Source organism: Drosophila tropicalis, unplaced genomic scaffold (genome assembly GCF_018151085.1).
Source record: "Drosophila tropicalis isolate 14030-0801.00 unplaced genomic scaffold, ASM1815108v1 contig_593, whole genome shotgun sequence".
NCBI classification, from domain to species: Eukaryota; Metazoa; Arthropoda; class Insecta; order Diptera; family Drosophilidae; genus Drosophila; species Drosophila tropicalis.
In genome coordinates, this window is record NW_027173070.1 from 2,796,552 (window position 1) to 2,823,070 (window position 26,519).

Sequence of the window (26,519 nt, forward strand, 5' to 3'; positions counted from 1 at the left end):
ATTAAAGTATTTGAATTTATCAATTGATTAAATTGTTAAAGAAAGTGCATAATCTAAAAGCTCTCTGGCAAATTAATTCAAAGTGAATTGCTGGTCACTAAAATGATTATAAGAATCCTTTTTGTTTTGTTGTATCTGGGAGTGGGAGTAAACATAATGGCCCTTGACTATTTAAGTTAGTTTCAGTCTGTGTACTAAACTATGGGGTTTAGTATTGTGTGTGTGCCTACTTAGATGACTGCCAAATTGTTGTAATTAGTTAAATTAGTGCGTGGCACATAAAGAACAAGGAATATGACATGGAGCTGTGGTGGGCAGAGGGCGAAAAATGTTTGCCACAATGTGCACTTAAGGGGTCAACTAGCAAACAGGAAGCGGCTAAACAAATAACAGTAATTAAAAGTTGACCGCAGTTGGAATCTAACTGCGAATGCCATGATTAGCATAATTTTTGCTGTTTGTTGTTGTTAAAACTTGACCCCATTTATATGGCCATAGGTCATGAGAGAAGACGAAGCTGACGCTTGGGTTGAGGTTTTTGGTGAGGAGGTATTCTTTGGGGAAATTTAGCAAAGTGTTGATGATAGGACATGACATTGCGTATACGCCACCGTTGCTGTTGATGTTGCCATTGCCAGCCATTAACAAGTTTCATCATTATGGCCATTTTTGTTAGTCGTTTTGTTTAGTCGATGACAGAGTTATGGTTTTTGCTTTGATGACAATTTCTTTCCTTCCGTTTTTTGTATTTTGTTGTTTGTGTAGGGTTTCTTGTAAGGCTTCTCCTCTACTATTTGGTTTTGTTTTGTTGAGGTTGCCAGGGACAACGTCCATGAATCAACATCAACTCCCAATTGAAGCATTAAACATGAATGCAGTATATAGAAAACTGTCTGTTCTCCGAGTTATAGTTAGTTTGATATACCATGTCCCAAATTAATTAAGCAGAAAGAAGGATAAGGCTGGGCCCAACTATCATTATCATCATCATCATCATCATCACGAGTGAGGAAGGCAGACGTTAGAAGGGCGTGGGTGTGGATAATTCTGAAGTACTCAACTGTTATAGTCACTTGGTCTCGGGGTTGACTCCCCTACGCATCATTTAATTACGTTAATTGGCCGCGTGTTGCGGCACCCCAAGAGAGGGGGGATGAAAATGGGAAGGGATAAACCACACGTTCGACCAAGTGATGACGTTTGCTCATTTGTCACTAAGCAAAAAAAAACAATTTAAACATCGCAAAAATGGTGGCAACTAAAAAAACAATAGAAAAATGGCGAATTGTAAAGAGGAGAAATATTTTGCCATATTTTGTCATGCGCAACAGGTAATCCTCCACCCAAGATGCTGCTGCATCTTCATCCCTCGTCATGTCACACCCTCAAAACGATTGATGTTCATCCCCCAATAATTCAGGGGCCATAGCATCATCTCTCTACATCCATCCATCCATCCATCCTCATTTTCATCCACTTTTAAAGAAAACGAAGAGGCGGCCATTAAATGCCTAGAATTATGACCAAAGAATTCCTTCCTTTTGGCTGCGCCGCGCGCAACACGCAGACAATAAGTTCTGACTGACACATCGGGAGGCTACGATACACCCTCTGCCATCCTCACTTCCCCCTCTCCCCTACATTTGCCGTCGCCATCACCCACATCCACCTCATTGTCGAGTTAAACATTTCTAATTTATTGATGTTTCCGTCGTTGTCGTTGTCTTTCGTGGTCGATCGAAACGGGGGGACTGGGGGGACAAACGAAGAAGAAAAGTTCTTTCGACTAAAACTAACTCAAATTTATGATGATTAAGAAAAATCACAAAATACTTAAGCAATCTATAGATAGGACCATATTATGTATGTATATACATCTCTAGCTATGTCGCCCATTTCCATTCTCATAATTTGTTTGTTCTTTTTCGTTTTTTCTAAAATAGACCCAACCCAGGGTAAACAGCAAGCAAACCAAACGGAAATCACGACAAGGAATACTTGGTGTATAGGTTTTTATTTTTTAACTCAAATTAAAACAATTTCATTATTAATAAGTAGAAAAACCAAAAACAAATTTTTAAAGGAAACTTTATTTCTTATTTGATGTTATCTCTTCAATAGATATTTCTTTTTATGTCTATTAAAATAAAACTAATATAAAATAATACCATAATTAATATTTTATATAATAACTGAGTAATTTTGAATTATTGAATCATAAAACCTGAATTTATTAAACCAATTTGAAGTGAATAAATGATTGCAAACCCAAGTGTTCCTTTTTGTTTTCCCTGAATAAATTTCTATCTTTTATTTGGATATTTAAACATATTCAGAGAAGTTTATCCCTTTCTTAAGGTTTTTCAAATAAATTGAAATTAATTAAATTTAAGCTCATATTAAAATAATTCAAATTAATGGCCGGAGATGAAAAAGAGTTTAAAAAGTGTTTTTAGATTGCTTAGTGAAAAAATGGAAGGTAAAGAAAACTAAGCCAAAAAATTGCTGAAAATTTGGCTAAAAATATTTCAATAATTCAAATTTTCTTGAAGTTTGTTATTAATTTGGATTCCTTTTTTGAAAAATACATGAAAAAAGCAACATGAAAGCAGAAGGATTGTGAATAAGTATTAGGACATTCGTTAAAGAAAAGATAGTAAAAAAGGTTATTGAAATTTTATAAAATTTCTGAATCTTTTATTTCGAAACTACCCGGAAAGTTTTTGTAAAACTTCAAAAACGTCGTCAGAATCCAAATCAATTTCTTAACTTTCATTCAATTAAAATATGTAAAAAATAGAAACTTGTTGAGATGATGGAGAAGCATAATTAGCATGGCATATTCTGATTTCTGATCCATTTTCTTAGTTTATTTTTTTGTTCAGTGTACCTTGAAAACTAAACTGAAAAACTGTGTTCCCTTCCTCTTTGCCTCACTCACTCTATCATTCCAACCTTCGCATTCCATTTCCATTTTTTATTGTTATTGGTGTTGTTGTTTCTGTTGTTTGCATTTCCCCTTGAGAAAAGTTTTGTCGCCAGGAGACCAAAAAATTTGTCATTAAAACTGCCTGCTGATTTATGTGAAAATTGTGTCGCATTTATTATTGGAATCTATGTTGAAACTTTTCTAGTTGGGATACCCTTTCCTAAAGAGTATGCTTATTATGTTTAGAGCTTCAAAGTGCCTTAGGTAATCAATGATGGGTTATTAAGAAATGAGTGAAATTGAAAACGATCTATAGAAAATGGTTTCTAGGATGTGTCCTTATGATGTCGAGATGTATCTCAATTGTATTCCGTTTCATCTACATTATCTAATAAACTAGTATCTATTTAATCGCTCATTGTTAGTACAGTTTAATCTGAAAAGCTTTTCTTTTTCCTTGGCATTTTCCAATGTTTTTCATATCGATCTCTCAGCCCAATTGTTTTCCATCTGAGTTATTCAAGACACTTTATCAATGTCAAGAGACTAGCTAATAATTCATTTAAATTAATAAGGGTATTACGACTATGTCACATTCAATTTTTAGTCCGATTTCCTGCTACTAATTTCTTGTGTTTTATATCTTTTCGTGTTGGAGTGGAAACTATTAAGAACAATTTTTAGCAACTGCCTAGAAAACAATAAAACGAAATGAAAATCAATATAATAAAGGAAGACATTTTATCCATGTATTTTCAATAATGTTGATGTTTTGTTTTTGGTTTTTTATTTCATTTTTATTTTGTGGTTTTGTTGTTGCTGTTGTTGTTGGTGCTGTTGTGTTGGCCCTGCCGCAGTAAAGTAGGTTTATGGGTAGGAAAACACAAACAGAGCTAAATGAGTGTAGATAAACTTTAACTACCCTAGACCCAAATGCGGCAAAAAAGCAAATAAAACACAACAAAACATAAAGCAAGCAACCAACCAACTAACTAAACCAAACAAAATGAAAAGCCAAAAATGAAGTTGGCCTCTCAGTCAACTTGGCCAACTCAATTGAAGTTAACTTGACGACAACAAACTTGACTAAAACAAAAAAATCCATAAAATACCAATTGGATTGTTATTTGTGTTTGCTTTTTGGCCTTTTATGATGTTGTTGTATTGTTTTTTTTTATTATTTTTAAAGCGCGTTAGTTTATTTGTCAAAGTTATTAAATATAATTAAGTGATAATTAACAATGTCAAGTTGGAATGGTCAAAGAAAGGATATTAACTTGCTTAACTTAAGCTAATTACTAAGAAATTTTGTTGATTATGTTATTAAAAGTAGAACTTGGGCAGGAATATTTGTTGTTAAGAATACATTTGATTCGAGAGAAGTTTGAAAACTAATTTTTATGGCATTCGGCGGGAAATTCAATTCACTTTCTTTCGTAGTTCAATGAACTTATATCGTAAAAAGTACCACAAATTGCCATACAAAATTATGATTTTCAATTGGCTCCAAATCGTAAGTTGGTGCTAAATTTAAAATTTGTGGTATGCAGTTTATCTTAGTTTTGCTAGATCTATAACTTCTTTAAAGAGTTCATACTTCTATCTGTAATATTTAAGATTTTGGATGAACGCCTCAAAATACGGACTTTTCCCTGTTTAAATGCACCTATGAAGACAATTTTTCACTGTTCATAATCTGAATACAATAAGCAACAAATTACAGAAGAGAATATTCCATTAAGTTATTTGAGAGACGAGAAAATCAAAACTAAAATAAAAAAGAACGTCTTAAATTCGTGGCCGCCACTGTAGATATACTCATAACCATGTATATAGGACTTGTTCAAACTGAAATTCATCAATTGAGAAATTGTTTAGCTCTACAAGAAACCTTTTGACCTTTTTTCAATTTGGGTTCTTCGTTAGAATGCTTTCGACTTAAGCCCTTCGATGAAACGAAAAAGCGACAGAGAAAAGAGAAGGACATTTCAATTTATATGTGGAAGAAAAAGTGTGAGAAGTCATTGTTTAATTGTTTTTATTAAAACTTGTTTCAACTTGTTTCAGCCTTGTGAAGAAAATAAATTTTAATAAATTAATTAGACAACAAATAGTTGCTTAAGTATCAGCTTAAATGACCCGTGAACGTTGTTTGTAAATGAAGCAAAATGAAATGCCATTAAAAACTAAACATTAAATTTGGTTTTAGTGTCAACAAATTTGACTTTAATATAATAATTTATGTATTTATATAAATTCATAATAATTTTGTAACGTGATCTTTGGGTGATGTATCTAAACCTTTTCATACTTGTATTTATAAATAGTTATCACATAACAAAAATCTGTTTATTCAGATTCATCGTCAATTTTTATGGGAAAAAACAAAATATATATACTATATATTTTGAACATTTACTTGTTAAGTGCCTTTCGTCATAACAAGCTGATTTTTATCCATCAATTTTTGGGTGGTTTTCATATGGCATGACTTTACATTATTTCCAGACGTTTCAGAGTTATTCAGATTGCATGACAGCAGCAGCAGCAACATCAACAACAACAATGAGGACGAATTGTTTTTACACCCCCCAAAAACGTTGACATAGTTTTATTTCGTAAACTAATGGGGGGGCAAGGAGGGTGTCGCTGGAGGAGAGGGGGTCGGGGTCTACCTGTGTGTCCCTTCTTGCATGTTTAACATGCATTCAACAGCGACAGCAACGACGACGACTACAACGACTGTCAACGAGAGGAGTAACCAGTTCGAGTCCTGGCAATTGTTTGGCCCAGCCAAATAGCAACGTCGAGCACGGTCGAGTGTCCCTATAACCCTCTGCTCCCTGCCCCCTTTTGATGTACACAAATTTTCAACATTTTCGCTAATATTTCCGTTGCCGTTTCATTTTAATGTGAGCCATTTGTTTGTTTTGCTGGTGTGTCCTGACCAGCAACTGTCGTTCCCCTTTCGATTCGTGCCCCCCATTCTATGCGGGTCAGTTGGTTGGGTTTTAGTGTACTTTAGGGAAAAGAGGTGGTTACTAGTCGCAGGGAAGTCCTGTTGCGGCCTCTTATCGGCGTTTTGCGGTTTTGTTTTTTGTTGATTTACTGGAGCAGCAGCCTGTTGAACTTTACGCTCGAGTGCGGCGCTACAAGGGACACACCCAAGTCCCCAAACACCAAACTCTCTTTCTCTCCCACTTTGCTCACCAAACAAGGTAAACTCCCCTTAATCCGTAAAGTCTTTCAGTTTTAGGTCGAAATGCGGTTACTTTGGGGCGTTGCATTAGTGTTCAAATAAAGTTTCAACTAACTGCCCATAATTATGATTATTGTTGAATGGTTAGGCATATATTTATTTTATGTAAATCTTCTCTGAATACTAAAACACCAGGAAATTGGAATGAATCCACACAACAAGTAATGAAAGTTATAACTTTTACGATATTTGGATGGAAATCTTTGTTTAGATTTGTCTTATTAACTATTTGGTTTTGTTTTAATTATAATTTAGCTAATTGTTTATGTAAAATTGTAAGTTAAATATGCAAAACTAATGTTATGAGCTAATTGATTTACATTGTTTAATAAGAATATTCTTTAACTATTAATACATGAAGTAATATAAGTTGTTAAGTTTTATACTTTGAAATTGGCGCTCACACCTGCGAGTAACAATTTTGTATAATCTGCCAGAGAGCGCCACTGTGCGGCCTAACCCTGACTGTTATTGCCAGAGGGAGCCACTAGCTTTTGGCGCGATACTTAAAACTTACAGTCAAAATAAAAATGCATGTACCATCAACTTAAAAATGAGAAATAGTTTGTTCAAACTTAAAATCTGTAAAAATGGAGCAAATAGAAATTAATTAAGCTAAAAAAAAGTTTTTATTTAACTGTGAATGATACTTTTAAAGGACTTCTTCTTGGAGCAGCTTCTGTTCTTCCATAAAATATAATCTTTTCAGAAAATACAAATTAGGTCTTTGCCATTTTAAAGTGCTTAGGCATTTAATAATAATTTATATAATCTTTTTTATTAGTTCTTATTGGAGAACAGCTCAAAAGTTGCAAAGTTTCTTGGCCATGATGATGATCTCAGTGTGGAGGGTCGTCCCTCACACCTTCACATTCCTCCTAGACGTGCCTACTAGTAAGGAATTTGTTCGATTCGGACTTGACGAACTTACAAACATTTCCTTATATGTCTCTCGAGGATTGTAATCAAAGACTTTAAAAGATTATTCCCCCATAACTGAAACCATTATATTTTTTTTTGTCCAACATAAATTGGCATTTATTTAATTTGAATTGATGTTCGCTTGAAATTGTTATGACACTGAAACTCTGATCCTGCACTCTTCTTTGACTCCGATTCCGACTCCGAGAAATGCGTGAGTGACATTGATTTGTGAGATGATCGATGAATCAGATCAGTAATATGTATGTATATGTTTATATATGTATGTATGTTCAAGTCTGCTTAGACTCGTATGTATGTATGTGGTGTGGGTATTTGTGTCTGTGTCTAGTGTGTGTGAGTGTGTGTCAATTCAATACATTCAATATTAATATATATGTATATATATATATGTGTATATATATATATATAGTATATATAGTTCAATATATGTCTTGTAATTTGTAATTATTAATACACATATTTTTGGTTTTCTTGTTGTTGTTGATGTTGTTTAGGGTTTATAATAGGCTTACACTTTGGTAAGATTCAAGATTCATTTCTTGTTAATTAGTTAATATATTATTATTAGTATTTGGTTTTTATTATTAGATTATTTTTTCTGCTAAGAAGGAGCGAGTGATTAGTATAAATGCGTTTTAAACTGCTTGTAATAATTTTTGGTTTTTCCCATTAATTTTTCTCCATTTTCCTTCTCATTCGTGTGGCTTAGTATTGGTGTGATTATGTGTGTGGGAGAGTGTTAGTGTGTGTGTGTTGTGCGTTGAAGTTGAATGTTATTGTGGTTGTTGTTGTTTGTTTTTGGTTTCAGTGTTTAATTTTGATTTATGCGTTTGTAATATTTAAATTTAAGTAGAAAATTATGCTTAAGTGATTTATGTTATAAATTAATTACAAAATGGCAATGCGATGTAGTTTTTTTTTTTTTTTTTTTTTTTTTTTTTTTTGCTTAAGCCAACATAAAAAGCCGTTGATTAATTTAATGCATGATAATAATGAGAAAATGTTCCGTTAGTTATTTATTTATGTTTATGTATATGTATATGTATGAATTGTTTTTGTTCATTAATTTACTTAGCTTAAGTTTAATATTCTCATTTTTCAAACCGTATTAATTCGTCTTTCTAAACTTTGCATAAATGCCGAAAATTTTATTTTTTTTTCTTGTTTTTTTAACCTTTGTAATTTTGATTTTGCCAAAAAGTTTGTTTTGTGTTTTTTTTTTTAATTTGTTTATAAATATTTAATTGAGTAAAATTCATTTTCGTTAGTTTTGTTTTTGAAATCCAAATGTTTTCGTTTTCTTTTGTGTGTATATTTTTTATTGCTTGCTATTTTTGTTTTTGTTTTTTTGTTTTCGGAATTACTTGAAAATTTGTTTAAAGTTTTTTTTTTTTGTTGTTTATAGTTCTTGGTTTTGTTTGGTTTTTTTTTTCTTTTTGCTAAATTCTACTTAATATTTGTAGTTCGTTTTGCCATTTGAAAATTTGTAAGAGACATTTATATAAGCATTACACATTTGAATTTTTTGTTCTTTTGTTTTTCTTTGTTTCGTTTCACAACACTACATTTATATATATATATATATATATGTATATATATGCATATAAAATTGGGTATATCTTTGTCGATTTTGGATTAAAGTTTATGTTTTATGTAAAAAAATAAAAATTACCACATAATGAAAATAATGAAAAGAAAATGAGAAGAAAAAACTGGAAAATTCTTTGGTGTTTTGTTCTTTCAACGAAATTCTATTACTACTTTCACTTGAGCAAAATCTGTCTCCGTTTCCTTTTACATTTCCATTTTTGTGTTTTCTGCGTTTATTTTGTATTCTCTGGCTATATAATTTGAATCATTAAGCAGTTTCTATAACTTTGTCCTTTGATATCAATTTTGCATTTATAAATTGGTTTCAGTATTCAGTCTTTGAGTATATTGAAAGACAAAATGCCCAAAAAAAAGTTCCCCGAAAAAAACAAAATTGAAAAATAAAAGAATGAAAATTAAATAAAATAATTTTTTGAAGTATATATTTAGTGAAAAGAACAACTAAATTTGTTGCATAAACTAATGAAATCATAAAACTTATTAAATAAAAATAAAAGTTGATTGATTAACATTTTTTTTTGTTAAATTGCAAAAAAAATTGCAAATTTTCTTAAAGCTTTAAAATGCATTTTAAATTTGAATTTTTGTTCGTGTTGTAACTTTTGTATAATACAATTTAAAAAGTGTCTGTGTGTAAGTGTGTGTGAGTGTGTAGATTGTTGTGTGTGTGTGTGTTCTATTTTGTGCTTTTTGAACATAAATTATTTAACTATTTCATTTGTTTCAAAAATTGGAAGCGCATTTCTGACAAAAATTAAATCTAAACAGAAATTAAACAAAAAAGAATTAAATAAACATCACAAAAAATCAGGGCAAATAATACACAAGAAATTGACGAAAAATTATAATTTAGACACTTAAATCTATATTTATGTATATAATGTATATTATTAATATTATGACTTTTGGCTTAGGTCTAGGCAAAAAGGGTTTGACGACAAGTTTCAATGCTTCTGGCAGAGATGGCAAAACAATTTTCAAAAACTGAATACATGAATTTGTTTTCATTCTTTTTTTTTTTTTTATCAATCTTGCATAATAATTATAATAATAATTAAAATAGTAATAATATAATAATAATAATAGTAATAGTTTTTTTTTTCTTGTTGATATTTTGGTAGTGGGTTCTTCTTACTTAACAACTAAAATGCCAAAATTAGTTGCAAATCGTTTTTCCCTCGCTTTCCTTTCATCACCTTTACCTTATTCTTTTACTGAATCATCGTTTTCCCTTTTCTTTTCTTTAGTTTTTCACACACTTAGAGTATAAATTGTTGTATGTATGGTATATAATTTTGTTCACTTATGTTTTTTCTTGACTTTATAAATACTTGAAATAGTTAATAATTGTGTTTATATATTGTATGAGTTTATATCTTTAGATACTTTCGCATTTCCCATCATCGACTTGTATTTGATTGGGTTTCTTCTATATGACTGTTTAAGTGTGTGTGTGTGTGTGTATTTGTGTAGGTTGTGTGTGTGTATGTATCATTCAACTCCCACGCACTTTACTTTCTTCATTTCATCGAACACTAAGCTATAATGCCACGCCCATTTGCTTACAAATTACACTGCCATAGTATCGTAGGCTGTGAATCCTGCGCCATTTGTTTGTTGGAGTTGGAGTTGTTTTGTGCCGGCTTCGTTTCTATATACAGTAAATCATTGCGATGAAAAAAATTTCATTAGTCAGAGTTATGAAAATTATAATATATCATATTAATTCTTTAATTGGTAGATATTCATTATTAGGCTTTAGCTTGATGTGTAGGCTACTTTAAAGGCTGCAACCAAAGCATTGCTTGGATATTCAAACAAGTGTGGATCAGATCAGAAAGGTGGTTTAATTTTCGAATTCAAAAAGATTCTAACCTACATCGAGGAATTTATAAAAGCTACCTTTAGAGATTGCTTAAACCAGTTGGGAATTATAAAAGCTAGAAGTGTGCTTAGCAGAGTGTCACACAACTTGTTCGTCTACAAACAAAATTCAACGTTCGTATGGTAAAGAAATCTATATGTCAGTCTAAGGACAAGAAGCTTAAAGATTTTTAACTCTAGGATCCTAGTAATTTCTGATCCACACTTGTATTTTAGTGTTTTTATGTTCTTATGATTGATTGTTTTATGATGTTTTTGCCTTTTTTTAATAGTGCCTCATGTCTTGTTCTTGTGTTTGTTTTGGACAAGCTAAGGCTAAGCGCAAAGCTGCAAAAAACTGTTAATATTTAGAAGATATTTATGTATAGAATAACGATTATATAAGGTTTATATATAAATGTATATAGACACATTGGTTTAGATTGTTTTTTTTTTTTTTTTGGAAGTATGAAACATTCTCAACTGTGATTTGCTTTTCAAATAACCAACCAAACAAAAGACAAATCAAATAAACGACAAAGAAACCAACTTAAAAATTTAAAAGTTAAAAGTAAAAGTCTTTAGTAAAGATATATATGTACATATGTATATAGAACAAGTTAAGACAGACTTATGTAGGTATAGATAGTTGTAATTGGTTAAAATATACATGCAAAGCAAAGGCAGACATATTATATACAATTTAATCTAGTTTAGTTAAGTTTTTAATTAAGTTATTTGTTTTTTCAAGTCAAACTTACAACTGTCGACGACTGATTGTGAGTTGAGAAAAACCAAAAGGGAAACAAAATGAAAATTAGTAATCTTATCAATTGCACGTGAAATTGTAATTCATATACTAAACAATGTTAAACAACTTATTGCTTTTTGTTTTAAATTTAACATTTCGTTTTTTCATTCTTGTCACAGTTTTCTTTCTTACCTTTCAATCAATTTACGCATTTCTTCGGTGGTGCGTTGATCTTTCGGTTGTGGTGACCTCTTCACTGCTGTTATTATTATTTTTATATACGTATTTTTTTTATTGAAAGTTTGTGGTGTTTAAAATTGTATTTATTTTTTGTAATGGTGAAAATTTGTGAGTTACCCAACCAAACAAAGAAAATAGAAAGAAAACATAAAATTTTTATTCAAGTTCAAAATAATATTTTACACATTTAGGGAAATAAAAATGTTGATACTGGAAAAGAACTTCGGTACACCGAAGTTTTCTATACCCTTGCATTGATTCTAATGATAAACCTTCCATTCCTGAGCTTACTCTAATAGGGTTTAATATACAAATGAATTAGCATTTCTTTTCAAGGGCTTCTTCTATAAGTTTTTGTTGGATCTCTAACCGAAATTGGGTCCCTAATTCTCTTCTAATACCTTCTTCTGGATCCCAATATGATTGGAAAAGGTGATTGAAGGAAATTAAAGGTTATTTGCATATACTATGAATAGTGCGAGGTAATAAGTTGAATATAGTATAAGATGAATATAGAATAAAGATCGTATAAAGTACGATATATGTATATATCTCATAATAACCGATGGGTTTGGATGATATATTCTTGAAAATCTTGAAATTCTTTTTACGGCATTCCATTAAAAAAGTATGTAGAAGTATGAAGTTTGCAGATCGATAAGTTTATTTCGATAGGTATTAAAAATCACTTTCAACGATTCATACGAATAACACTAATATGAATAGTACTACTGACTGAATAGCCGAGATACAGACAAACTGATATAGCTGGTGGTTAGGTAGGAAACATAGATTGATGTTCTATATGTATCTATTGCAATGATACTCCTCATCTAAGCAAAGTTTTAGCATCTTCTGCAAGGATATCTTGTTTTATTCCGTGCAAAACTGAAAGGAACCTTTCATATATTCATACTTAAGTCTAATTAAAGTGAATCGAAAAAAAAAAATCACACATGCAGTTCATTGAAGAATGTATAATTAATGTATGAGCCGCATGACTTACATATCGAACTTAGACCCCAAATTTGATTCATTAGTTACAACATATAAACATAAAAATTGTGATAAAGAAACCCATTGTATTTTTGATATGTGCTTCATGGAAAATGAAATGAAATTGAAATGTGCAACCGAAACCCAAAAGAAAACATGAAATTAATCAAAGAAAAAAAAAAAACACGAACAAAAAGGACAACAACAAAACGAATGAGATTATTTATAGAGATATTGTATTTTTTGTTTAGCAAAACACAGCTTGAATATTTGATTTGATTATGACGGATAAAAATGTGAACAGAAACAACAATTAAATTGGTGAGAAGGAAATGGGATGAAACCCAAGTCGAAATTTATGAGAGATTGAGATGAGTTTGATAATCGGTTTTTGGGTGGGTCATGATCATGATTGAGATTGAACACATATATAGAACGTATTCTCATCGATCACTCACCCTCATTGGAGTCTTCTGATTAATTTGGTTTTTGTAAAAATTTTGACAAAATGGACAAGAATTATTTCGTTAAGCACAGCGAATTGAAAGTGATTTAAATTTATTTACTAAATCTAAAAACTTATTGAGAGTTAAATAAGCTTGTGAAACTTACCACCATAATTGCCGCGTGGTCCATGATCGCGATCACATTCGGCCTCTGAGATCTCGTTGCTCTCCTTGGAGTCATTGAAGGAGGAGTTGCTCATATCATGGTTACGTGGTGGCGGTGGTGGTGGCTCGGGTGAACCAGTGCCAGGATTACGGGCAGAACCTAAATAGATTTCCCTATAGTATTTGTTTTCGTAATGGGATAATGGGCTTACCAATGCTGCGACGTCCCATAGAGCCACGTGAGCCATAATGATCGTAGGGTTGGCCATAGGGTCCACCATATTGAGAGCCATATTGATCCTCTTCGGGAGCACAATTGGCTGGATCATCGTATTCGGGACCAGGTCCAGAGTAAAGACTGCCACCTTGAGAATTGACGCGAGTATAGCGACGCTAAAGGATAGTATTAAGAGATTTGATTAAAATTGAATCACAATGATTGATCTTCGATCTTACATATTGATCCTCTTCGGCACAATTGGCTGGATCATCGTATTCGGGAGCTGGAGTATAGATCGAAGATTGTCCACCCTGACTGTTCTTGCGTTGATAACGATTGGCCCGTGGCATCGACTGAGATCCTGAACGGGAGTGGACATGACCAGGATGTCCGGGAGGTAGCATGGTGCCAGCATGTCCGGGTCCAACTGGTCCGGCATGTCCATTCTGATGAGGGAAGGTCTGGAAGTTCATGGCCTTAGTGGGATCCATTTCTTCACGGAAGCCAAGCAGATGGAAAGTGGCATACGGGCAGATCTCATCCTCCATGCCTTTTGTTTCAGAGGGAAAACATTTGAAAGGATTAGGATTGGGAGTCTGCTTAACTTAATTGAAATTGGTTTTTATGTGTCGTGATTTTTGGTTGTTGTTTTAGTGTTTTTAGTATTACGATGCTGCTACGATGTACTTACACTTACACTTACATAAATTAGTAGCTGAGATTAGCTCAGAGTTGACCAGATGATTACTTTGTTAGTTTTAGTAAATGAACCAAATAAATGAAGTCATATGGCTTTTGGATTTTGGGGGGTTAGTGGGAAAGGTTGTGGATTAAACGAAAACAAAAGAAGAGGAGAATCTCCATCTCCAATTCCATCTCCTACCTGGATGTCTATAATGACACTCTACATTGCCGGCATGAGCATGAGCATGACCATAATGATTGCCATGCATGGGCACTGGCGGCGCCTTCAGTTCCTCATACAAATTTGGACGACGTGGATCCCAAGTGGAGTGGTTTGAACGCAAACCACCTCCACGGCCTGAATTTGTGATCATTGATGAGGATGATGACAATGATGATGAAAATGATTGATGTTGTGATTGTGATCGATGACAGTGTTGTTGTGTGTTTCATGTTTTTTGTTTTTTGTTTTTCATTTTCAATTTCCAATTTTTCAACAACATCAAAAATAAATTCAATGAAAATGAAAAGTACAAATAGAGAGAAGCAACCCAAAAATGTGCGGGATTCGGGGAATAGTTTTGATTTGGTGCAATTTTTTTGTTTGGAATAAAAAAGGTTAAAATTATAAATTAACATAATATAATAACAAGCAATTTGTTTCCTTAGAGTGGAAAAAAGATTGGAAACTAGTAACCAATCTTAATACCCTTTGGAAAATTTCTATGTAGAAAAGAAAAAATACTTTATCTAAATTTATCACAACATTTAAAAATTTGTTTTAATTAACTTTTGAATCCTTTGCAAAAGATCTAAAAATATTTGTCTTTCGATATAAAAATCTATAAAATTAGGCACTAGCCTAAGTCACTTTTAAAAATCGATTCATTTAGGACTTTATAAGTTTTTTTCAAAGTTTTCAGAAACATCGATTAATAACGAGGATGGAAAGTTATTTTAGTTTTGCTGTTAAGTAAAATCTATGGGATTATAAAGTGAAATTACGAACGATTAACATCGATAACTTAAATCATTTCCTCGTGATGGTTTTGTTTTAATCAAGAGTTGTTAAATGATTCAATTTCAATTAGGCAACAACACTTCTTGAAGTTTCTGTAGAAAGAATCGATTAATATCGATTGTTAAATGTTTTTTCTCGAGGTATCTTAATTTATTGAGATAATCGACTTATGTTGGTAGTAAGAAGGATTACTAAGTAATATTGAAATTTCTTTAACATTTCGATAATCCAATTGGGAGACAAAACTTTCTGAATAATCATCGATTACTGATGACAACAAATATTCGAAAAGGTTTTTCGAATTGTTGGGTAAATCAATGTTTCTTGAAGTCTCAACGCTTTTATTATTTAGTCTCTATATATATCTTAGCAAAGGGCCCAAATATCTACGGCTTGGCCGTAATTGATTTCTCTCAAATATTTGTTTTCCATTTAACATGCCAGGATTTTTGGGAGGGAATTAAATAAAAATTTGAAGCGGTTTATAAAAAGCAACATTAAGAATCTCAATTTGTTCTCTTCGTTTTTAGCTAAAAGCTCAATTTGTTGGTGTGTTTTGTTGTATTTGGGATATACATATATGGGGCATGGCTACGCCTACCGTTTCTTTCATATTGTGTGTGTGTGTGTAATTTTGTGGCAAAAGCAATGCAAATTTTCTATATTTTCAGTTTTTTTTTTTTTGATCATTTCTTTTTCTTTGCAAAGTAAATGGAAGATAAATTAATAAATGTTGCATTGGAAATTTAGATGCTTACTTATGACTGTACCTCGCTTAATCCGATCGCAGGTGTTATAATTGGATCCAGGGACTGGGGGCAGTTTCCGGTTGGGTGGTGCAATGTAGCCAAGTTCATCTCGCAAGTCGGGGCGACGTTTGTCCAGGGTGGCGCCGGGTCCCATAGTCTGATTGTAAACTACATCGTCTAGAATTAATATGTGATATTCGCAAACTCAATATTGAAACACTAAAGATGCTTTTCATTCCTGTTATTGTAAAACAATTCGCATACTTTACTTCTGTTTCGTTTTTTGTTTTAGATATTAATTCATTGAATTCTTGTTTCCGTCACTCGCAATATTTGGAAATGTTAATTTGAAAGGTTGTTTTTGGTTTTTGTTTTTTTGGTGCGGCATCTCAACACTCTAATGTGCTAATTAGGTAGCTCAAAAAATACAAGTTACAATTACAATTTTGCGAGACAAAAGGTTTCCAAATAAATATTACGTGAGGTTTTGTTCGATCGATTTCAAAATATACCAACTTTTTGTTTTGTTTTTTCTTAGTAGTATGACATGACATGAAATGAGCGATGAATTTAATTTAGTTTTCAAAATTTAGTACTTTTTTTAATTAGTTTTCTTTTGCGATTTGAAAAAGCATCTTAGTTTTTAGGTTTCATTTTGGATAAGATATATGTATGTATAGAAAGAGAGGATGGAAAGATCAACTCAAAATGTGGATAGTTCAAGTTAAGTTTTATATAGATAGGTAAGTAGACAAAAGAGAGTTTGTTTGTTGGTCTTGTTATGTGGTTTTTGAAGTGAAATCATTTGTTGGATCTTATATATGAGAACGTATGTACAACAATAATGGAGAGTATTTGATTTTTTTCACTAAATATGTGGTCTAATATTGAGTATTTATATGGTTGGGTATATATAAGTATATGATTAGATTTAAGAGGACCAATAATATAAAGTTTTCCAATAGAAAATACAAAAATTTCAAACATAAATTGCAGATAATAAAATTGTGGTCCTAATGATTTTCTGTCTGCAAAACTGCATAATTTTAAAAAATGACATTTTAATTTGACGTAGAAGATGAAGAGTAGGTTCAATTCGAGTAATTACTGTACTAAAATGTTGTCATTGTGATACTTAACACATATGTGATCTAAATATATATAAGATTGCTTAATTTGGGTCAAAAGTGGTCTGGTAAATTAAAATCTCTAAAGTGATATTTATTTCATAAAATTAACAACTTCTAGTGTAAGTTCCTGAGCTTTTTTGATTCTTTTTCCTGTGTTTAAGTAATATATGCATGAACTCATTTCTAGCTATTACGTCTGATATGATTATCAGATTAATATAGACTAAAAAATTGAATTCAAAATTGCTCAGAGAATAGTCTAAAATATCATAAATTATTTTTATCATTTTGTACAAAAATCCTGAAATTCAAATGTAAATTTCCATCAGTCTTATAAAAATGAACTTGAGAGGGGACTATTTCTATAGTAAGTTCTGGTAAAATCATTTTAAAATGAAGATAAAACAATTTTAATATTCAAGATCAAGATTTATCATATGCCCATACGAATTTGATGTATTTCTTTCTGTTGGTGCAACTATATAGAGATATATTCTTACTCGTTTAAATATTAAGGTTTTCATTTCAGAAAAAAGTATATCAGAACTAAAAGTGGGATAAGTTATCTATGTATGTAAATGCTATCTAAGGGAGTTGTATTTTAGTATCTGCAAGATTAGATTACATGATATTAGTCTAAATAAAAAAATATATTTTCTTGATATTATTGGTCTTTGAAAACTTGAAGTCATCGCAAAATATTTCAAATACAAATTCAATTTTTCCAATTGTTAAGTCTCTTCAATGATGACGATGATGGAAAATTGAATGATGGTCGAAAGTATGAACAATATATATAATATACATATAACGAATACACATGAATATAAATATAATAGTATATATTTATATGTATGAATGTATATACTTGGGTTAAATTGGTATTTTTCGCTTGTATCGTTTTTCTTTTAAGTATATTCTTGTTATGCAATGCAATTTGTTGGTATATTTTTGTAGTGTGAAAGTGATGATAATTGATCAGATCATGCAACATGCCAAAGCTTTATTTTACTTTACTTAACCCGATTATTTTGAAAAAGGAGTGACGGATGACTCAGTTAGAAAAAAAAGAAGATAAACTTGTCTTTTCACATCAATCAATAAAACAGAAATAAAATTTGTCTTTAAGGGGGGAAATTATTATATATATGTAGATATATGTTAGATAATGTCTTTTTCTGATTCCTGTTATTGGTTTGGCCCGTTAACCTACAATAGACATCCTTTTGTCCGCCACGCATATCGTCCGCACGTCTTCTCGAAAGGGCCACACAAACCACGCAGATGCCAACGGCAACAACAACCACTGTGGCTATCAGTGGAACCATAAAGTTCAGATCCAGCCACTCGGGCATCCAGGCGGGCAATGGGATACGGGCATGGACATTGCCATGACCCGAACCATCATCGAGAGGGGCTAGAGTGCCTATTTGCAACAACATGCAACAACAGTTTTTTTTTTTTTTTTTTTTTTGGTGCAACATTTTCACAACATCAAACGTATTTATATGAATATTTATAGGAGATATTTTATATATAGATTATGGGCAGGCAATATTTGGGTAACCAAAAAAAAAAAGAGTTGAGTAGAGTGTGTATTTGTGATTTGTTTTTGTAAATAACCGAAAACGAGAGAGAGAGAGAGAAAGAGAAAGGAAATATTTGTTGATTAGTTAATTGAATAGATACCTTTGTGATGATTGCCTTTGCTACGCAGTATACAAATAACAATTATAGCTATGATAATGACGAGCAGAGCGGCCACAACCGGCACAACTAAATTTAGATTCGAAAGGATAATGCGTATGGTGTCCTCGGCGCTTAATTCGGGTAAATCTCGCGAAGGGGCGATAGTGCCTGTAAACAACAACACAAACAACAACAACCACAGACGAGTGTTTTTTTTTTCTCGAGAGTTTAACAAATACAAATGGAGAAATGAGAGAGAGAGAGAGAATCAGAGACAGAAATAGTGAGAAGTATGCAAAGAGAGAGAGAGGGAGAGAGGCAGTTGGGTATTTGTAGTGAGTAGAATACGATTTTTTATCACTCGCTGCTTGTTACTCGCCACTCGTCATTTGCCATTAAAATTTGTAAGAAGTAGAATAGCATTTTTCATCATCCGCTACTCGTTACTTATCAGACTTTGACAGTTACAGTATTTAGCGAGTAGATTAAAATTATCAATCGTTACTCGTTACTCGCCAATCGCCATTAAGTCTTAACCAGATATTGGGCCATTTGTAGCGAGTAGAGAACTATTCGGTATCCTTACTCACCACTTGTTACTCGCCACTCGCTACTCGCTCTTTGATACTTCACACACATATACAAATTACAGAAAAGCAATAATTTAAACTTTTTTTCGTATTGAGTTCTTCATAAATTTAAATTGAATATCTTACAAATGCTTTAAGAACTTTGAAATATGTTTTTTTTGTAAATATGAAAACTAATTTAACTAGATATGATTAAGTTTGTAAATAATTTAAGTATAACCAGTAAGAAAAATATTATGGTATCATCTTTAAAGTACGTTTAAAATGCAATTTTTTTTTTTTTATTGTATTGGTTTCTGCTTAAAAACTAATGAATTTAATTTTCAACTGTTTGAACAACATTCCAAGAACGAATGAACGAACGAGAGAGAGACAGACAGAGAGAAATAGAGAAATTATTTGTTGTCTCAAAAATTGATTGAAATAAAACTAACTAACTTAGGTGGGAACTCAACTATACAGTACATATTTATTTATATACATTTACGTATATATAAACATGATGACATAACTGAATCTCAATTAAAAACAATTTAAACAAAATGTTTGACGTGTATTTTGTATATAATGAATGTAAAGTAGAAAAGAATAATTAAAGGTCTCTGCATTGGTTCATCATCATCATCTGAGATCATAATGATCTCAGCTCTCTGGTTAATTACTTTTCAGTTTATTATTTCTGGTTGGTTGTTGTAATTGTAAATAGAGTTTGTTTGTTGTTGTGTGCCGCTGTCGCTGCTGCTGCTCGACTCACAAAATTGAGTTTCCTCATTTAGTTCGTACGATATCAAAAATTGAGCATTTTGCTATTTCAATCAAAAAATTTAAAAGTTACAACGAAAAAGTAAAAAAATAATGAAATCATGAAACTAAAAAAACATTTCTAAAACAATTACGCTAAAATCAAAATGCAAATGTTTTGAAAATTAACCCTCAATGGAATGAAACTGCAAGTGGGGTGTGAATCTCTGAATATTTTGGATATTTGTGAATTATTCTTGTGGTAATTGGAAAAGTTAAACGGGTTAATTGGAACGGGAGAAGAATCAAACAAATCCCTTCACATAAAAAGTAAATTGACTGGATAAACACATAAAAACCCATACATTTTTGATAATCCTTCACAATCAAATAATGAATCTAGTCTTATGCATATCCATGACAATGTGACTGGGTTCCTCTAAGCAAAATAGTTTTCTAAACAATTGTTTAACTTCTCCTGTGTACCCCTCAATCAAGCAGAGAGAGGAACTTGCTTTTTTACTTTAGTTATTAATAGCTGAGTTTTGGGTAATCTTTTAGAAGCTTATTCAACTTTTTGACAAATTATCACTTTAAAGAGGAGATCATAGCTTCTAAGGCGAAAGCGATTTATATTAAATGAAGCTGTGAATAGAGTATCGCTAAAGAAGCTATATATGTAATCCTAAGCTTTTAGATTTCAAATGAAATAAACTAGAATTAGTTGGCATAATATTGATTGCTTGATTCATTTATAAGTTTTTCATCTCTTGGGAACTTTACAAGATTCTCGCTGAAAACTAAACCCTTTATTGATAGATAATCCATTATCTATATGAGAAAAGCTTTTGATTATCGGTCTCAACTATTTAAACATTTTTATTTGATAATCAATAATTGATTATACTAAAACCTAATAGAAAAAAGTTTCAAAGTATCGTTAGTAATTATGGATACATTGGGAATCGGAATGTTTTTACAATTTGGGATCATGTGAACACATATATACAATTTATTGCCGAAAACATTAACAATTTTTATACAGAATCAGACGCAACAATTAACGTAGCTCAAATTTTCATATTAAAATTCGCTTTCACAAGTTCAAACTAAAGTGTGTATGTGTGTGTGAGAGAGTTGGTTTTTTGTTTGTTTCTCAAGAAAACCAAAAGGTTTAAATCAAAATAATAATATTTAACAATTATTGTGATCTAGAGCACTACAAAAACACAGTTTTGGGTCTAAGAAAAATCATAATCAATTAATTACACAATTTATAACGTGAAATTGCTGGCGTGGATTGGTGACTTTTTGTTAACTATATTTATAGTTTATTTTTTCAAATTTTTATTCAAACTATTGTTGGTAGGAGAGCGGGGGATTGTGGTACAAAAAACGTAAAAAACAAATTGCATTTACGTAATTAAAAATGTTGAACACGCTGGTTTTGGTTTTTATTATTTTTTTGTTGCTTTTTACACTAAATGTTAGTTCAAGCCCCTGCAATCAATCAAAGTTCTGGCATTTGAGAAACAATACTTTTTTCAAGCATAATAAACCGAAAAGAATGGAAAATAAAAATATTTTTTTTTTTTTTAACAATTTACAGTGCAATTTGTTGTTACATTAAAAAAGTAAACAAAAAATGAAATAAAAAATTCTCTAAAAAATTTGCTCATATTCATTTTGAATTCATATTTTGGTTTTTGTTTTTGAGGTGATTGAAAAAAAGCAAAATTAACTCAGGTACGACTAGAATTTAATGCTTTGATTTGTTATTTGTATATGGGAAGGATAATGCCAATTATCCGACGTAGTTAAAGTATATACAACATGTAATTGGAAAACAGATAATAAATACCTCCGGTAACGGTTAAAGTGGCAAAGTCGTATTCAGCTACAGTGAAACCAGCAGAATTGTGGGCAGTGATGCGTAGATTATACCAAGTGGCAGGTTCCAGATCAAGGACCACATAGTTATTATCGGGTTTGACATTGTTCGAGATTTGATTCCATTCAATTTGATCGCTAATAAGAGAGAGGGGAGTGACGATTAGAGGGGGTTCAAAAAGGAAATACCAGGATCGCTTACCGCTTCTTGCTTTCTACAACAAAGTGAGACATCGGGCAACCACCATCTTTCCAGGCTTTGAAATGCAAGGACACTGAATTCGATGAGACCTCAATGAAGCGTGGTTTCTCTGGCAATTTAGGTTTCTGTCCCTTGGTGCGTGTATTCAAAATGTCAGATGCTTCACCAGCGCCAATGCTAAATGAAAAGAGGAATCATATTAATTAAAGGACTAAACGAACCCAATTTGTTGTGTGTACTAACTTGTTGAAACCCGTGGCATAGACCTGATAACGTGAACCGCATAGTAATCCTTCAATATTTTGTTTCTGCGATTCCACCGAGACCTCAGCAGTTTCCCATTCACCGAACTCGGGCTTGTAATGCAAAGTGTAACCATGCAGAGGAGCTGTATCACCCTCATGTGGCTTTAGTTTCACAGTCAAAGTATCTGTAGTCGTGGCCGAGAGTGTGACATGTGGGGACTGTGGTGGAGCCAATACAATTAGTTTATGGGTTATGGAATCCTTGGCAATGGAGTTCTCTGCATGGCATGAATAATCGCCAGCATCTTGACGATTTACGGACTTAATCAATAGGGAACCATCAGGCAATAGACGCATACGATCGTTGGCAGTGAACTCGACACCCTTAATCTTCCAGGTAATCTCGGGTTGAGGGGCACCAACAGCTAGACAGGGCATTTTGGCATCTTCCTTGAATGTAGCAGTGAAAGTATCATCGAATGAGGCAATCTTTGCTGGCACTTGGTCACTGGGCATGGCCACAATGCTCTTCGATTGCTGACCCTCGCCTATAGTGGTGCTGGCAGTGACCCAGAATTCATAGGGTTTATTCTTTTCCAATTCGGTGGCCTCGAAACTCATTTGATAGTGGGGAACCTTTTGGGTTTTGGTCTCAGTTTCTGCACCTTCAGCCTTCGAGTAGACGGTGTATTGAGTAATGATGCCATTGGGTTGTGCTGGTGCCCGCCAGGAGACTAAAATGGCAGCATTGCCCATAACTAAGGCCTTGACATCGGTGGGAGCCTCGGGAACTAATAGAAGACATTTAAAATGTATTATTCTTTTCAAAGAGTTTAGTTTTATTGTTAGACTCACCATCGGGTTCGGTTTGACAATGAATTGGCACACTGCGTACACCATCTCCTCCAGCTGTGGTGGCTAGAACCTGCATGGTATAGTTGGTATATTTCTTAAGGCCATGTAAAACGGTATCTGAGGAGGCTGTTTTCTTGTAATGACGTTTGGTTTCATCTGCAATAAAGGAGTGCGATTAGCTTTTACTGAATCAATTTTACATCCTGTTCCCCTTCCACTTTTACTTACCATACCACTCATCGCTGGAGGCATAGACTACCTTATAAGTCTTAATCACACCATTGGCAGACTCCAGGGGGGGACTAACCCAGCTTACACGTATGGTTTGAGAGGTCAATGTTGTGCAGGCAGTATCACTGGGTGGTTGACTTGGTGTACCCTCAGCTGTGAATTGTTTCTCCTCATCACACAGAGGACCAGCTCCAATCTTATTGAATGCCTGAATGACCACCGAGTACTGAGTATAGACACGCAAATTCTGTAATTCCAAATTATGTTCCTTGCCCTCTTCCGTGATGAAATTGATTGTTTCAAAGACATATGACGAGTTGGTATTGGATAGCTTATAGCCGACATAGTAGCCCAAAATATCGCCATTCCATTCCGAACGTGGTGGTGGCTTCCATGTGACACGCATTGTGGTCTGATTGACGGGTTCCACTTTAATATTCTGCGGTTTGCCCGATGGTGCCTCCTCTGCGGTGATAATGGTAACAGCTTCCGAAGATTGTGATGTTCCAATGGCATTCTCGGCAACAATGCGAATGTTGTAGGTTGTGGCAGGACTCAATTTCTGTACTTGAGCTTCGGTTGTGTGTCCCGGGACTATAACTCGATCGATTTCACTCCATGAGGCGCGCGAACGTTTGAATTCAATGATATAACGATTCAGTGGCGAGTTTCCATCGTAGGGTTGAGCCCAGCTCAATTGTACCGAACGTCCAGATTTATCGAGCACTTTCAGGGCATATGGCATTTCGGGTACTTCCTGGACAATCATATTGATGCTAGCGTCATCTGAGCCAAAGGCATTGGTGGCCACACAGGTAAAGAGAGCAGAGTCTGAGCGTTCTGTGCGTTTAATCGACAAACTTGACATCACTCCAGCCGACAAAATCTCCTCGCGTATGGTGTAACGATTGTCGTTCTTGGGGTCCAGACGCATGTTGTTCATGTTCCATAAAATGCCAATAGGTTTCTCGCCCTTTGCCTCACACTGCAGCACAGCAGGTTCTCCACGTCGTGCCGTCTGATTACGCAATTTCTCTGTGAATTCCGGAGGAGCTTGCACACTAACCATTATCACTGCCGATAGACCGGAGCCAATGCCATTGATGGCTTCGCATAAATAATATCCTTCATTGGTTTTCTGAATGTTGTCAATGTGCAAAGTTCCCTCTTCAACGCGGATATTGTCGCTTTTCTTTAGATCCTTGTACTCGCCGGGAGTGTCGCCTGCAAAATATAAAATTGATTAATTAAATGTTGATTGCAAAGTATCATTTTTCTACTTACCAACTGCTTTCTTCCAGGTCACTTGTGGCTTGGGGAAACCATCAGCTTTGCATTCAACTTTGGCATCTGATCCTTGAGCGAAGGCTTTGTCAGTGGGTTCCAAAATCCATCTTGGTGGCACTGTTGTTGATTTAGTCGATGATTGTGTGGAAAAAATGAATATGTTAGTCAAATTGTCACGATTCCTTATTATATAGTTAAATGTTATCTACATCATGCGGTTGGATTTTGTGTCAAGCGGAACGGAACGGACTTTTAGAGCAAAGTGAAATAATTTACTGAAATATATAGTCGAAAGTATTCATTTATTATTTTAATTTGCTCTTTTTTAGAGGTGGAAGTATTTCTCTATATGCCCTTATAAGTAGGCTACAAAAAATTAAAGATGTCATTAAGTGTACGCAATGCTTGCCCATATAAGTATGCTATGAAAGTTTTTATGTCTGCATTGTTAAGTATACGCCGTGGTGTAAATGCTTTATGCAGTAAAATTTAATTTAAAATTTACAAAAATATTTCCACCTCTTTTGCTTAAATTTTAAATGAAATGAAAATGTTTTTCTCAACTACAACCAAATACATTAAAGCACATTGAAAAACGAAAACATTAAAGGACAAATTAAGTGAGGATTTAAATTAAAGCAAAAGTTTAATAACTAAAAGTTAAACAAGCATGCGATTTGTGCAAAACAAAGTTCTGTTATTGTCTTTGGATCGAATTAAGCGATTCGAATTTAGAATTTTCATTAAACAGACTTTGCTTTGTGTTTCTTATGAGCTAGGTAAATAATAATGCACAATGAAAATGAAAGTTAATTAAAGTGGGTTTTAGGGTATAGGAGGGAGGGTTGGGAGAGGACGGATCATTTTGTTTTATAGACTGGACTGATCAGGACTAGACATTAATGAAAGCTTATATAGAAAGAGAGACTCAGTCCCTGTTAGACGATAGGAGATTAGTAGACAATTGAAAGCGATCTTGTTGTTGTTGGTTTTGTTCTTGTTTTTGCTGTTGTATTTTGGTGGTTCATTTGGTGTTCTGTTTTTGGATATTTCTTTTATTTTATTTTAGGAGCATGAGCCTGGTGAATTTGTAATAATTTACATAGCCAAAACTAATTGAAATAAATAAAAGTTTTTATAAGCTTAAGCCAAGGTCAAGCTGTTTTCCTTTGGTTGGGAAATAAGGATTTGTAAAGTGCTTGTTTGGGTGTGCGTGTGTGGTGCTTTTGTTTTCACTGTGGCTGTGTATGTGTGTGTGTAAGTGTGCGAATCTGAGCTGTTTTGCCATATAGGAACATTTTTTTGTTGTCCTTTTACACTTGAGCATAGGTTAGGTCACAACTAACTTTTGCCTAATTATACAAATTTATATATACATATACAGTAGCTATATAGAGACATCGTATGATTTTGGTCCTAAAAGAGCAAAAGTTGGAAAAAATTTTGATAAAAAGAGATCGATTGATTGAGCAAGAGCGAAAGAGTTGAAAAAGGGGACGAAAAGAGAAGTAAACCCCGCCCCCAAGGTTCATCATTTACCATTTACAGTTAGTGTGGCCTCACGTACGGCCACGCCCACATCATTGCTGGCACGGCAACTATAATTGCCCGAATGTTTGGCCTGAACTTTGGGTATTAGCAACAGGCTCGTATGCTCACCCACTGTGGCTTGAGTAACTTCCGCTGGCTCAGAGCTATCATCATGCAATTGCAGCCCATTGAGCCACCATTCGAATATAATGGGCGTGGCACCTTTACTGGCTATGCAAGTAAGTTGCAC

At 33.2% G+C, this 26,519-nt stretch overlaps 1 protein-coding gene and 1 long non-coding RNA gene across 7 annotated transcripts in view; one reads left to right on the forward strand and one right to left on the reverse strand.

Moving 5' to 3' along the window:
- LOC137577574 (uncharacterized) overlaps nucleotides 1–26,519 on the forward strand; it is a 122,127-nt gene that overhangs the window by 62,136 nt on the left and 33,472 nt on the right. The gene's annotated exons all lie outside the window — the stretch shown is intronic.
- Nucleotides 7,817–26,519, reverse strand: part of Dscam1 (Down syndrome cell adhesion molecule 1) — a 67,614-nt gene continuing 48,911 nt past the window's right edge. For 4 of the 5 annotated variants that reach the window (XM_068291069.1, XM_068291071.1, XM_068291072.1 and 1 more), the window contains exons 5-20: nucleotides 24,737–24,856; nucleotides 23,450–24,676; nucleotides 23,222–23,377; nucleotides 22,365–23,157; nucleotides 22,122–22,298; nucleotides 21,891–22,057; nucleotides 18,223–18,435; nucleotides 15,889–16,056; nucleotides 14,309–14,467; nucleotides 13,662–13,975; nucleotides 13,418–13,598; nucleotides 13,207–13,365; nucleotides 13,053–13,067; nucleotides 11,551–11,617; nucleotides 11,369–11,380; nucleotides 7,817–10,395 (exon numbers count right to left, since the gene is read on the reverse strand). In XM_068291069.1, the coding sequence (XP_068147170.1) occupies nucleotides 10,314–10,395; nucleotides 11,369–11,380; nucleotides 11,551–11,617; nucleotides 13,053–13,067; nucleotides 13,207–13,365; nucleotides 13,418–13,598; nucleotides 13,662–13,975; nucleotides 14,309–14,467; nucleotides 15,889–16,056; nucleotides 18,223–18,435; nucleotides 21,891–22,057; nucleotides 22,122–22,298; nucleotides 22,365–23,157; nucleotides 23,222–23,377; nucleotides 23,450–24,676; nucleotides 24,737–24,856 (4,010 nt within the window). In that variant the 3' untranslated portion in view covers nucleotides 7,817–10,313. The remainder of the gene's footprint in view (nucleotides 10,396–11,368; nucleotides 11,381–11,550; nucleotides 11,618–13,052; nucleotides 13,068–13,206; nucleotides 13,366–13,417; nucleotides 13,599–13,661; nucleotides 13,976–14,308; nucleotides 14,468–15,888; nucleotides 16,057–18,222; nucleotides 18,436–21,890; nucleotides 22,058–22,121; nucleotides 22,299–22,364; nucleotides 23,158–23,221; nucleotides 23,378–23,449; nucleotides 24,677–24,736; nucleotides 24,857–26,519) is intronic. The other variant, XM_068291073.1, reaches the window with a different exon arrangement.